This window comes from Garra rufa, chromosome 17 (assembly GCF_049309525.1).
Source record: "Garra rufa chromosome 17, GarRuf1.0, whole genome shotgun sequence".
NCBI lineage: Eukaryota > Metazoa > Chordata > Actinopteri > Cypriniformes > Cyprinidae > Garra > Garra rufa.
This window is the reverse complement of record NC_133377.1, coordinates 36537480-36550943: the sequence shown is the minus strand read 5'-3', so window position 1 is coordinate 36550943 and position 13464 is coordinate 36537480. Positions and strand designations below refer to the sequence as shown.

Genomic DNA, 13464 nt, shown 5'->3' with positions numbered 1-13464 from the left:
AAAAACTAATAAAACTTTCCAAGTCAAGCGTCACTTGTACTATTGCTTATATTTGGGGCTTTTTATTTGTAATTATTAAAATTTGGAATCCTGCACCGCAAATCTTGTGTTGATGAAAAGAGCTGTGCTGCTACCTTTCTAAGATACTAGTTTTGCCTTGTGGATGATTAAAAAAACCTGTAACGTTGCATTGAGAGACTTTTGCATGGTTGGATTCACACTCAGTCATGCAAAAAATGTGGACATTTTTCACTTTATAGATTGTTGAAGTTGAAAACACTTCTGAAATAAGCCTTTTCTCCATCTCTTCATGTCACAGTGTATGTATTTATTGTCTTTTCATCAGATGTTCTCTATGGCATGTAGATATCAGCATTTCTATATTTTGGGCATATTGAAGAGAGGCCAGCTTGTGTGTTTAAATGTGTGTTGGGGTGTGTTTAAGAGCTTTAGAGCTTTCCGTAAATCCTCACGCAGCTCGGTGTTGTGTTTAATGTCCAGATTAAGGCCCAAGCTGTCATTTACAAGCCTTAATATCATCAGATTACACCATTAAAGAACAGCCAAACAAAAGCCTCTGTAAATAACAGCCATCTAATGAAAGCAAGTCCACAAACAGCCATCAGCAGCAGAACATGCCGCGCTTTTAAAATCCAGTGTGTGGAATGACAATCACACCGCAGGGACACTTACTGACAGGTAATGGAAGTGTAAAGCAGAAATGCATCTTATGTTTGATATAGGTTGTATATAGAGCTTCTTACGTAGTATATGGATATATGGCATATGTAAACGATCTCGCAAGCATCAGAGATTCAGTAATGGTGTTTGAATTAAAGGTTATGACCTCTTTGCTGTGTCCCCTGTGGCATTATAGTCATCAGCTCAATGCTAATTTGCATACTGTCAATGCTACAAAGTATGTGAGATGATTGTGTCCCAAAGTATCAGGATTAGTGCGTTCTCAAATCGTAGGGTGTTCCCACTAGGGGTTGAACGACTTCAGATTTTTTAAAGTCGACGTCGACTAGTCGCTTGTGACGTCATTATTGAACAAAAACACTTAAAGGTCCACTGAAGTGCCTTGAAACACGCAGCGTTATTCTATGTGGTGACGTACTTTTAACTGAAACAAAAACATATCGCCCAGCCCCGCCCACTAATTTTGAATAGCCAATAGCGTTCCATTAATATCTGCTCGGGCAAGAGCCGTTGAGCTCGGTAAAGCCGCATTTGTAAGCTTATGACAGCCACAGACTAATAAATTACCGCACAGATTCAATATGAAACTTGCTAAAACGAAATAGTGATCGTAATCATGCTGAGGCTGTGTAATTTAATACATGCCGTCCGTACATATGAGCGCATATGATCTGCTCCGGGTTAATGCGTCTCTTTGTAGGGGGCGGGACATTACGGACTCTAGAGAGCATTTGATTGGACAGAACGTTTGATGAGAAACTGAAGTGCACGGTGATATCATCCAAATCCTTGATTCATATTGGCGGAAGTGACGAGACTGTAAGTTTTGAATGCCCATATCTTGTAAACGCGAATTTTGTCTTTGTTTTGCAGCACACTAGCTTATAGATAACCTTAAGGCTAATATATTCATACTAAAAGCCAAAAAACTTTAATTTTGATTTCAGGGGGACCTTGAGCTGAGACTCAAACACCTTGTGCACCTACATGGCTAATACTTTGCTAATCAGTATAATCAGTAACTAATCAGTTATTTTGTCTTTGGGTCGTTATATTTCTCACAGATTTCTGCTAGTTCTAAATCAGCAGATAAAGTAGCACTGTAAAGATTACATTTATATAAAGTCATTAGTGAGAGAGCGATTGCGTGTGTGAATTAATTCTACCTGGCAGCGTCTCTCTACTAGCCTAATAATAAAGCTGTGGGTTTTAATTACTAAGAAATATATGATAGAACTTTTCAGTTTCTAAGCTATATTAGCCAGAAATCATGGAACAGTGTTGACAATTCATTTCCCCACCGCGCTTTTGAATGATTTTGTGCTCACGATCTGCACGTGATGTACGAGCGAGCTACTGTATGTAGCCTATGTGTGTGCGTTACAACGCAGCAGTGCATTAGATTAGAACGACAATTACAACAAGCTTCTTTAAAACGTGCATTCTCCTGTTCAGTTTTGAAAATCAAGATGGTATACTCGCACGTGTTGTGGAGCGCTTTCGGAGGATGCATTTATCTATTATTTTAGCTGTTTTCACAAAGCGTAAATGTCGACTTCAAAGACTTCTTATCCTGTTGCGCCCTCTATAGGACCAGCGACTAGTCGACGACAAGCTTAAAGCTGTCAGGTTTTAGTCTGTTTCTGTTCTGTTTTCTCAGTGTTTTTTCCCCCTATGTTTCTATTTTATATGGTTTAATCCTTGTTCTCCCCCTTTTGGTTTTGTCCTTTTTGGTTCCATCCATGCCCATATTTGTATTTCCCCCTCGTTAGCCTTGTTAGCTTGTTTGTAACCACGCCCTGTCTTCAGAGTATTTAAGTCTGTGTCTGCTCACTACCCCTTGTCCGTCGTTAACGTTACATGTTCTCATTTCTTGCTCCTGGTTTTGATTTGTTTGTTTGTATTTTCAGTATTTTTGTTTAATAAACTTATATATATTCCTTTACTCCGGTTCTCCTCCTCCATCTCCACTCCTCAACCCGCCCCGATTGTGACAAAAGCGTCATGGCAGAGCATTAAAGTCGACTAGTCGACTAGACGATTAATCGGTGCAACCCCTAGTTCCCACTGGAAAGCAAAATCACAGATGAGATCTTTTTAACATCTCGGTTGTTTCTTTTGAAGATCAGTGAGATTATATATTAATAGCAAATGGAAACGTTTGCTGAAATTCCTTCTTGGTATGACCTGAAATCGAAATCTCCATTAATTGAACATTTCACCTTGATTCCGATTAATGAACAATTATTCACCACAAGATGCAGTGCACAGGAATGTTTTCCGTCAATGTTGCCGTCAAATACAAAAAAGACGCACCACTGCCTTGACATGGGAAAATGACGTCAGTTAGACGTTCTGAATTTCAATTACTTTATGATGAATCGTTTAGCCCTACTTTGATGTTTCTACTAGGAAAAATACTCCACTGAATTTGACTTTTAGTTTCAGAAGAAATCTCAATTGCGTCTTATGTTGTTTGGCTTTCATTGACTTCCATAGTATGGACAAAAAGTATCATGAAAATCAATGGGAAGCAAAACAGTTTTGGTATTAACATTCGTCAAAATGTGAAGAAAAACTGAGGGTTAGTAAATAATGAGAAAATTTTAAATTTTTAGTGGACTTTCCCTATAATAGTGAAGTCTTTTTCCACCACACAATTAAAAAAAAAGAAGTATTGTGACTTTGTAGCTTTTTTTTTAGTTTATCTCTCAAAATTTGGCCTTTTTTTAACAGTATAGACTTTTTTTTCAGAATTGCAAGATATGAAGTCGGAAAATAAACTTACTTTCTTGTAATTCCAAGTTTACATTTCATGATTCTGAGTTTATTTACTGCAATTATGATTCTTTTCTCTGAATTCTGAGTTTACATCTCACAATTCTGTTTTTGTTTTCACTATGAAATAAAAAATTTTCCTTTTCTCACTTTTTTTCAAAATTCAAAGTTTATATCTCACGATTTTTTTTCTTCACAATTCTGAGTTTTTATCTACAATTCTGACTTGTGTTTAGAATTACAAGATATAAGAAAAAGTTCAGTTTTCCTCTCAGAATCCTTTATTCACAATTCTGCATATTTCTTGAAATTTTAAGTATATATCTTACAATTTTTTTATGTAATGATTCTTTTTTCTTTTTTCTTAGAACTCTGAGGAAGAAAAGTCAGTAATGTAAGATAAATGTCAGTCACCATAATTATAATTCCTTAAACTGTGCTTAGATTTACTCAGATACCAGCTTGCTTTTAAAAGTCATAATTCTCACTATGAACTTAAACAATTCTGGTTATTTTTATAAGAACAAATGATGTAAGCTAAAGAAATACATCTTACTGTACACTACCAGTTAAATGTTTTTGAAAGAAATTGTAGAAATTAATACATTTATTTAGCAAGGATGCTTTAAATTGATCCAAAGTGATGATATAGACATTTATAATGTTACAATAAATGCTGTTCTTCTGAACGTTCTGTTAATCAAAGAAACCTGAAAAAATTATACTCAGCTCTTTTCAGCATAATAATAATAATATTTTTTTTTTGAGCAGCAAATCAGAATATTAGAATGATTTCTGAAGGATCATGTGACTGGAGTAATGATACAAAAAAATACACTTCGAAATACATTTTAAAATATATTCAAACAAAAACAGTTATTTTAAATAGTAGAAATATTTCAGAATTTTACTGTTACTGCTGTACTTTGGTGAGCAGAACAGACTTCTTTAAAAAACATTAAAAATCTTATTGTTCAAAAACTGTTAGTGTATGTCAAGAATTGTCTCATTTGTGCCTATTTAAATTTCTTCAGGTGAATTTTAGAAGAAAAAAATAGCTGCTGTAGGATAGTATTTCTGTTGGATTTTCAAAGTTTGCATCCATCCTGACACAAAGGTTGCATAAAACTTGAACCGCTCTGCTATTTCTCAAATTCGAATTTCGCCATCAGATTCAGTCAAGCGTTTCTGTTTTGAAAAAGTAGCCGAGAAAGTTTGAGAATGTGTCACCTGAGCGCTGTGATTGTGTCTGTGGCTTTCTCAGAGGTCTTCATGGGTGGCAGGGTTTGATCTTCCACTGCGGGTTCAGTGGTGAGATCGCTAACAAGCCTGGACAGCAGGCGCAGGTGAAGCGTTTTAACAAGAACACTAGAGAAAGCATCTCACCTCCTCAGCCTATACGCATCCTTTTTCTTTTGTCTTCTTTCTGGGAAGATTCTTCGTACTTTCTTTCTCTTTCTTCTGTCTCGTGTTTCTTTGATCCTTGCCGCCTGTTTCCATCCGAATGTGACACAAAACAATGTGGGTTTTAGATCTTGAGTCTCTTGTGATTCAGTAAAGCGTCTTTCACAGATGCAGTTCTGTCAAGAGGAGCATTATGGTTTTGTCCCTTCATAGGCTGGAAATGTATCATGTGGTTTATTTTGTACAAATGCAATGAAAATGAATACAGTTGCTATTTGATTTAATTTATTTGGGAGCTTAGTGATGAAATTATATTTGACTCTGGACCACAAAACCAGTCTTAAGTAGCACAGGTATATTTGTAGCAATAGCCAAAAATACACAGTATGGGTATCTTTTATGCCAAAAATCATTAGGATATTAAGTAAAGATCATGTTGCATGAACATATTTTATTAATTTCCTACCATAAATATATGAAAACATAATTTTTGATTAGTAATATGCATTGCTAAGAACTTCATTTGGACAACTTTAAAGGTGATTTTCTCAATATTTAGATCTTTTTTTTTTTTTTTTGCACGCTCAGATTCCAGATTTTCAAGTGATTATATTTTATCCTATCCTAACAAACCATGCATCAATGGAAAGCTTATTTATTCAGCTTATTCGGCTGATGTATAAATCTTAATTTCGAAACATTTAACCTTATGACTGGTTTTGTGGTCCAGTGTCACATATTCAGTCATATGGAAATACAACAAACAGTATATTGACTTTTAAAGCTACTTTTCTGCCTATTTATTTTTCTGAATGACCTTTTCTGAGCAAATATTGATATATGCAATTAATTGTGATTAATTCATCTGTATATTATGTAATTCACTGAAATGTGAGTCATTTAAAAATCATTTAATATTTAATAATATATAACGTACATGTCACATTTCATGTCTGTTTTTGGTCTTTGGTTTCTCCCATTGTCTCCCCTGTCATTCTGTGATCATTTGGTTTAGTCCTCGTTAGAGTTATCCCCGTCACCTGTGTGTAATCATCAGTTTGCCTTTATAAGTCTGTCTTTGAGTTGAATTCCCTGTCGGTCCTTAATGTTGTGTTACGTGTGTGAAGATCTCTGTTCCTGCCTGTTCCTGCCTTGTTCCTCTTGAAGATTAATATTAAATATCGTGTTTGTTAGAATCTTGTCTATTGTCTCGTCTCGTCCTGCACGCATCATAACAGAAGGACCGACCCAAACAGTTCACAGCATTTTCCTCTGCGTTTTGTTTTTTCGTTTTTCTCAGTGTTTGTTTTGTTTTTTCTTTATGGATAACCCTGCTGTTCTCATCATTCTCCTGGAGCAAGGGAACCGTTCTCTCGAGGACCACACCAGAGACTTTGTGCAACTCATACCACTCACGCACTACCTGGACAGCTGCCTGTGCACGTTTTACCCTGCTGGACTAAACATCACCACCAAAGCGCGGCTGTCCGGGGAGGGTCCTCAAGAGGACATCGCCGATTACATCGAGTGGGTGCTGGCGTCCTGTGAATCTTCTTGGACTATCGGCATTGTCGATGGGTCAGCCCCACTCAAGACCCAGAGCCCAGGCCACCATCACCCCGACAAGCGGAGCGTGAGCCCGAGCCCACCGCGGAGGAGGAACCTGAGCCCCGAGCGACAGAGCCAGAGTCCTGTACGTCCGACCAGGTGCGAGAGCCGGCCACTACATCCGCGACGGTGGATGTGGAGCAAGTGAGGGCAATGGAGAGCCCTGCCCACTGCACCACCGCTGAGGGTGAGATGGACAATAACTCTGGGGACTTAATTGACTTCTTTTCTGAAGCTATGGACGATAATTCTGGTGATTTAATAGACTTCAATACCAAATTATCTATCTGTCATGATCAATCTACCTGTCTGGATTCCCCCCCCCCCCCTCTTCTGCCTATGTCTCCGTATGAATGGCCACCGCTGTCCCCTGACAGCCCCTCTGCTCACCCTCAGCCCACCACCTGTGCAGTGGGCTCGCCGCGGGTCTGCCAGTTTCCATCGGCGTCCAGGCTGGAGGATCCCTCAGCTCCGCCTCCAGCCTCAGAGTCCAGAACTCCGCCTCGGCCTTCTGACCCTGCGGCTCCACCACGGCTCTCAACGCCCTCGTCTACATCGTCGCCTTTCGTACTTGATTTGATGAGTACATGATTGACTCCTGTTGTACAGCACTTTGGTCAACGAAGGTTGTTTTAAAGGTGCTTTATAAATAAACTTGAACTTGAACTTGAACTTTCGGTCCACCAGCTCCACCGGGCTCCATCGTCTTTCCGGCTCCGCCCTGGTCAGTCGTCACCCCAACGTCACCTCAGGACTCCTCCCTCCTGCGGGCACAGCCTCCATCCTCTGTCGCTCCGGCTCCGCTGCGGACCTCCGGATCTCCGCCTTCGCCTCGGTCGCCAGAGCCTCCTGTTCCGCCTTGGCCCTCCGGATCCTCGGTGTCGCCCAGGATCTTCAGCTCTTCATCTCCGCCTCGGGCTCCTCTGCCAGCTGCTCCGCCTCTGTCGGTCGGCCTCCTGGAGTCGGCGATCCTTCCTCCACCATGGCTCCTCCCTCTGTCGGCTCCACCTTGGGCCGTCGTCATGGCTGCAATCTGGGTCCTGCTGAGTTCGTCCTGCTTCAGGCCCCTCCTGTTTCCTCCTGGCTCCTCCCACCATCGTCACCCCCTTGGACTGTCTTGTCTGCCACTAGGACTTTTGTTTTGGTCCCCCTCCTGGGGTTGCGTCCTCCGCCGAAGCCTCCTCCATTATGGACTCTATTTTTCTGGTTTTCCGCCCCTCTTTTCTGTTCTGTTTTTGTTTTTCTACGGCGCGAGGACGCGCCTATTCGGAGGGGGGGCGTAATGTCACGTTTTATGTCTGTTTTTGGTCTTTGGTTTCTCCCATTGTCTCCCCCTGTCATTCTGTGATCATTTGGTTTAGTCCTCGTTAGAGTTATCCCAGTCACCTGTGTGTAATCATCAGTTTGCCTTTATAAGTCTGTCTTTGAGTTGAATTCCCTGTCGGTCCTTAATGTTTTGTTACGTGTGTGAAGATCTCTGTTCCTGCCTTGTTCCTCTTGAAGATTAATATTAAATATTGTGTTAGTTAGAATCTTGTCTATTGTCTCGTCCTGCATGCATCATAACAGTATATATATATACAGTCAAGCCTGAAATTATTCATACCCCTGGCAAATTCTGACTTAAAGTTACTTTTATTCAACCAGCAAGCTTTTTTTTTTTTTTTTTTGTTCACCGGAAATGACACAGGCTTCTCCCAAAAGATAATAAGACGATATACAAGAGGCATCATTGTGGAAAAATATATTTCTCAGCTTTTATTTACATTTGAACAAAAAGTGGCATGTCCAAAATTATTCATACTCTTTGCAAACTGTCACAGTCTATCGGAAAATCCAGAGTTCCAAATAATAATATATAATATAATATATACATATATATATATATTTGAATATTTTAACTACCCATAAATTGCTAACTATAAAAACTAAAGTCAATGAAAAGTGCCATCCATTATATAAAAAAAATATTTGAAGTTTCTTTTTCTTATTTAAAATTCAAATGACTAATTCAGAGTTTGAACAAAAAAGCAAGTACAGTGTCTTAGTGAAATATTTGATCATTAAAGCATTCATAACCAGAAAAAAGAGGATCACGGGTAATGAAAATGAAAGCTGTGCCATTTAATTGGTTGATGTGGGCAAGAAAAATACTGTATTTAATATACCAGTGTGTGGCTTTGATAAATGTTAAACCGCTTTAACAGAGAAAACACTTTTGCATAACTTATGTATTAAGGAATAGTAATTAAAAGACAGTACTATGAAGTGTAAGTAAAACTCTTTCCTCTCTCTCTCTTTATTAGTTTAATTTTGTGGGTAAACTCCTGGGCCCTCGAGGGAACTCATTAAAGAGACTGCAAGAGGACACGCTGACCAAGATGTCCATCCTCGGCAAGGGATCCATGAGAGACAAAGAAAAGGTATTCTTTCTTGCTTATTATCAGCCTTTTTTTTCTCTGTGGGCAGGAACTGGTGTTTTTTTGTCACGTCTTTCACCACATAGTCTCATTGTCTCCGCTGCCACGAGTGAGAAGCGATCTGAACGGTCTCAAGCGCGTATGTCACGTTTCTGCGCACCACGCCGCTGATTGAATCGATCGATGGTTGCTGATGGGCTGCTCTACTCCCCCACCTCACCTGGAAAGAGGGATACAATGTCATAAAGAAATGCTAACGTCAGCGTCCTGTCAGAGCGTGAGAGAGAAAGAACACAGGAGACAAAGGGACAGAGAGATATAGTCTGACAGGTTTTTGGGGTTATTGGCAAACAGCAGATTAGTTCTTCCAGTGTCTCAGTGAATTACCTTTGGCTGTTGAGATAATTCAAAGGCGATATCCTAGTTAAACAGGGTGTTTCATACAATGAGGGGATGTTTACACAACAGTAATTATACTAAAAAACAGTCATTTTTCGTTTTCGTTTTTTAAGAGTTTTATGTAAACACAACAACGTTGTTAAAATGATCCCTGTTCACACCAGTCATCAAAACCGACTAAAAATGTTGTGTTATTCATGCAACCCAGTAGTTGGCAATGTCAAACAAATACATATCCACTTTATTTTTCCCGTAAGTGTGGGCGTGGCCACTCGTGTGTCTTACCGTATTATTTTAATGTATTACCTTCATTATAAACACAATAGTTTGTAGCGCAAACAGTTTTACCGTTTACTGCACTTCGTTGTTCTTCTCGTTATTTCCCTACAGCGGCTTATGAACTGGAAATATCACACATTACTAGAAAACAGCTTACTTCCGTTTTCAGGCCCCCAGAATGCTGTTGTCATGTAAGTGAATTAGGAAATTGGAAACTAAAACCATAAGGTTTCTTGTGTTTTTTTTTATTGAGTTTAAATCTCACAAATCTGATTTTATTTTATTTTATTCAAAATACAAAAGAGGTAATTACAACTTTTTAATTTTACAATTCTGACTTTATATCTCACAATTTAGACTTTTATTCTCATAATTGCAAGTTTATATCTCACAATTGCAGTTAACATGTCACAAGATTTTTTTTTCTCTAAATTTGTTTAGAGAAATTAATCAGTGCATATTATTCTATTAAAAAAAAATAAATAAATACATAAAAAATAATAAAGTAAAATAATAATTTAATCTAAATTTAATAACTCAGTCTGCCTCTGAAATGAATAATATTTAAATAAATAACAGTAAGTCAGGATTTCTTGTTGTCATGTAAACAAATAGCTAAAATGCATAAAGTTTTTAGCTGGAAACGGTGTTGTGTATGCACCTCTCTTTTCTTTTGTCCCTATACTCCACTTAAGTTAAGGTTGCCTGTGTTTTTTTCCTCTGAATTCTCACAAATCTATTTTATTTTATTTTTTACAAAAAAATGTAATTGCAACTTGTTAATCTTACAATTCTGACTTTTTCTCAAAATTGCAAGTTTATATCTCACAATTCAGATTTTTTTTTTTTCCCAAAATTGCAAGTTTATATCTCACAATTGCAAGTTCCTGGACTTATTTTGAAAAATTATTCAGTGCATATTAAGTTTCCATCTTGTAATTCAGATTTTTTTCCCCTCTGAAATCTGATTTTAAATCTTACAAATCTATTATTTTATTTTATTTAACTTTATTTTTTAATTTAATTTATTTTTTTATTTTTCTGCCAAAAAAAGGTAATTGCAACTTTTAATCTTACAGTTCTTGTTTTTTTTTTTTAGTTTCCATCTTGTAATTCAGATTTTTTCCCCCTCAGAATTCTTACAAATCTATTTTATTTCTTTTTTTATTATTTAATTAATTTAATTTTATTTAATTTATTATTTACAAAATTAAAAAGGTAATTGCAAAATTTTCAATCGCACAATTCTTTTTTCTTAGAATTCTGAGTTTCTATCTTGTAATTTTGATTTTTTTTCCCCCTCTGAATGAGTTTAAATCTCACAATTCTGTTTATTTTATTTTATTTTATTTTATTGCCACAAAGTAAAAAAAGGTTATTGCAACTTTTTATATCACAATTCTTTTTTTAATTAAAATTTTATTTAACTGTATTTTATTTATTATTTATTTTATTATTTTTCTGCTAACAAAATAAATGAGGTAATTGCAACTTTTTAATCTTAAATTTTTTAAATCTCACAATTCTGACTTTTTCTCTCAGAATTGCAAGAAAAATCTCAGAATTGTGAGACATCATTTTTATTTTATTTTGTAGCCTAAACAAGCTACCAAAGTTTCCAAAGTTATATACCATACAAATATGACAGTTATTTTGATAATGAAAACGGACACTTACTTCCTTAATACAGGTTCCTGGACTAATTTAGAAAAATTAATCAGTGCATATTATTTTTTACAAAGTATAAATAAATAAATAAATAAATAATCAAAATGTAGCAACTGGCTCTGCCTCTGAAATTAATAATATTTAAATAATTAACAATAGAATATTTAACAATGTTTAAAGAGATTGAAACAAATTCTCAAACCTGTTAAAAGGCATGTAAATATAACTCCAGTCTTCAGTGTCACATGACCCTTTAGAACAGCATTTATATGAAACAGAAATCTTTTGAAATATTATAAATGTCTTTACTGTCACTTTTGATCAATTTAATGCTTCCTCAATGAGTATTCATTCCTTTGGGAGGGAAAATCACGTTATTTTCTTTTTCTTTTTTCATTTTTAAACAGGCTGATTTTGCTACTGTACTTTTAATGAGCTAGCTATAATTGGCTAACTTGTTGCATGCAAAATTAATTTGAAAAGCTTCAGGAAAATCCATGATATGTATCCTTTAAGTTATTGACATTTTCCCCCAGCAGAGTTTGTGCATGTAGCTGTGGTTTCTGACCGTTTCTGCACAGCTCAGCCGCAGGTGATTTTGATGTGTGTATGTATAATCGTGCCGCAATTACATTCAGCGTTCACACGAGCAATCTTCTCCCTTCAGACAGCTGTTCCAGAGCTCAGGGTGTTCTGGAAGGTTTTATCTACTAATTGGGCGTGTTGTTATTGACTGCTGCACTCCTCCGGTCCTGTCAGATTTTGGTGAACAAGCTCTCCGTGGAGAAAAGCACGAGAGGGGGAATTGTGCGCCGCAAATTGGACGGTTTGGATCTGGAACGCTCACCTGCACGCTTTTAAGCGGTTTGGAGACTCTCCTGCAGTTCCGGCCCACAGCGGAGAGGAGAGATTTGCTTAAAGCTCATAATTCTCTTTGATCTTCTAGAATTCGCAGAAACGAATTTCACAGAATTTATCAAATGATGTTGATAGTAAACATACACGCCCCAAACCCCACAAGAGCTTGTTTTTTGGAAGCACTTTAGAAACTTAATATATATGTTTGCGTTCATCAATAAATATGGAAAACATGCTCTCGCATAAACTGTTTTGCATGGAAGCTTGTTTCTGACACAGAAAAGTTAATTGTGACTTATTTAATTCTTATTTTTTTCATAGAATTCCAAGGTTCAGTCTTATAATTCAGATTTTTCTCCTCTGAATTCTGAGTTTAAATCTCACTATTTTATTTTATTTTATTTTATTCCACAAAGTAAAAAAGATAATTGCACATTTTCTCACAATCTTAAATCTTACAAATCAATTTTAATTTTATTTATTTTTACTTTATTATTTTATTTTATTTTATTATTTTATTTTATTTTTGTGCCAAAAAATAATAAAGGTAATTGCAACCTTTTCATCTCACAATTCTTCCTTTTTTTAGTTTCCATCTTGTTATTCAGATTTTTTCCCTCGGAATTCTTACAAATCTATTTTATTTATTTATTTATTTATTTATTTATTTATTTATTTATTTATTTATTATTTTAATTTATTTTTTTGCCACAAAATTAAAAAAGTAATTGCAATTTTTTCCTCTCACAATTCTTCTTTTTTTTAGTCTCCATCTTGTAATTCTGATTTTTTTTTCCCTCTGAATTCTGATTTTAAATCTTACAAATTCTATTATTTTATTTTATTTTATTTTACTTTATTTTATTTTATTTTATTTTATTTTATTTTATTTTATTTTATTTTATTTTATTTTATTTTATTTTACTATTTTTTTCTGCCATGGTAATTGCAACTTTTTAATTTTACAATTCTTCCTTTTTTTTAGTTTCCATTTTGTAATTCAGATTTTTTTTCCCACAGAATTCTTACAAATCTCTTTTATTTATTTTTTATTATTTATTTTATTTTATTTTACTGTCACAAAATTAAAAAAGGTAATTGCAAAATTTTAAATCGCACAATTATTTTTTATTCCTCAGAATTCTGAGTTTCCATCTTGTAATTCAGATTTTCTTTCCTCTGAATTCTGAGTTTAAATCTCACAATTCTGTTTTTTTTTAATTGCCACAAAGTAAATAAGGTAATTGCAACTTTTTATATCACAATTCTTTTTTAATTAAAATTTTATTTAATTGTATTTTATTTATTATTTATTTTATTATTTTTCTGCTAACAAAATAAATGAGGT

At 35.6% G+C, this 13464-nt stretch overlaps 1 protein-coding gene across 2 annotated transcripts in view; it reads left to right on the top strand.

The window, feature by feature from the left end:
- The window catches only part of khdrbs3 (KH domain containing, RNA binding, signal transduction associated 3), a 218881-nt gene that overhangs the window by 124566 nt on the left and 80851 nt on the right, over positions 1–13464 (top strand). For both annotated transcript variants that reach the window (XR_012340074.1, XM_073822420.1), the window contains exon 3: positions 8799–8915. Coding sequence is in view for 1 of the 2 variants with exons in the window: in XM_073822420.1 (XP_073678521.1) it covers positions 8799–8915 (117 nt within the window). In the remaining variant the exon portion in view is untranslated. The remainder of the gene's footprint in view (positions 1–8798; positions 8916–13464) is intronic.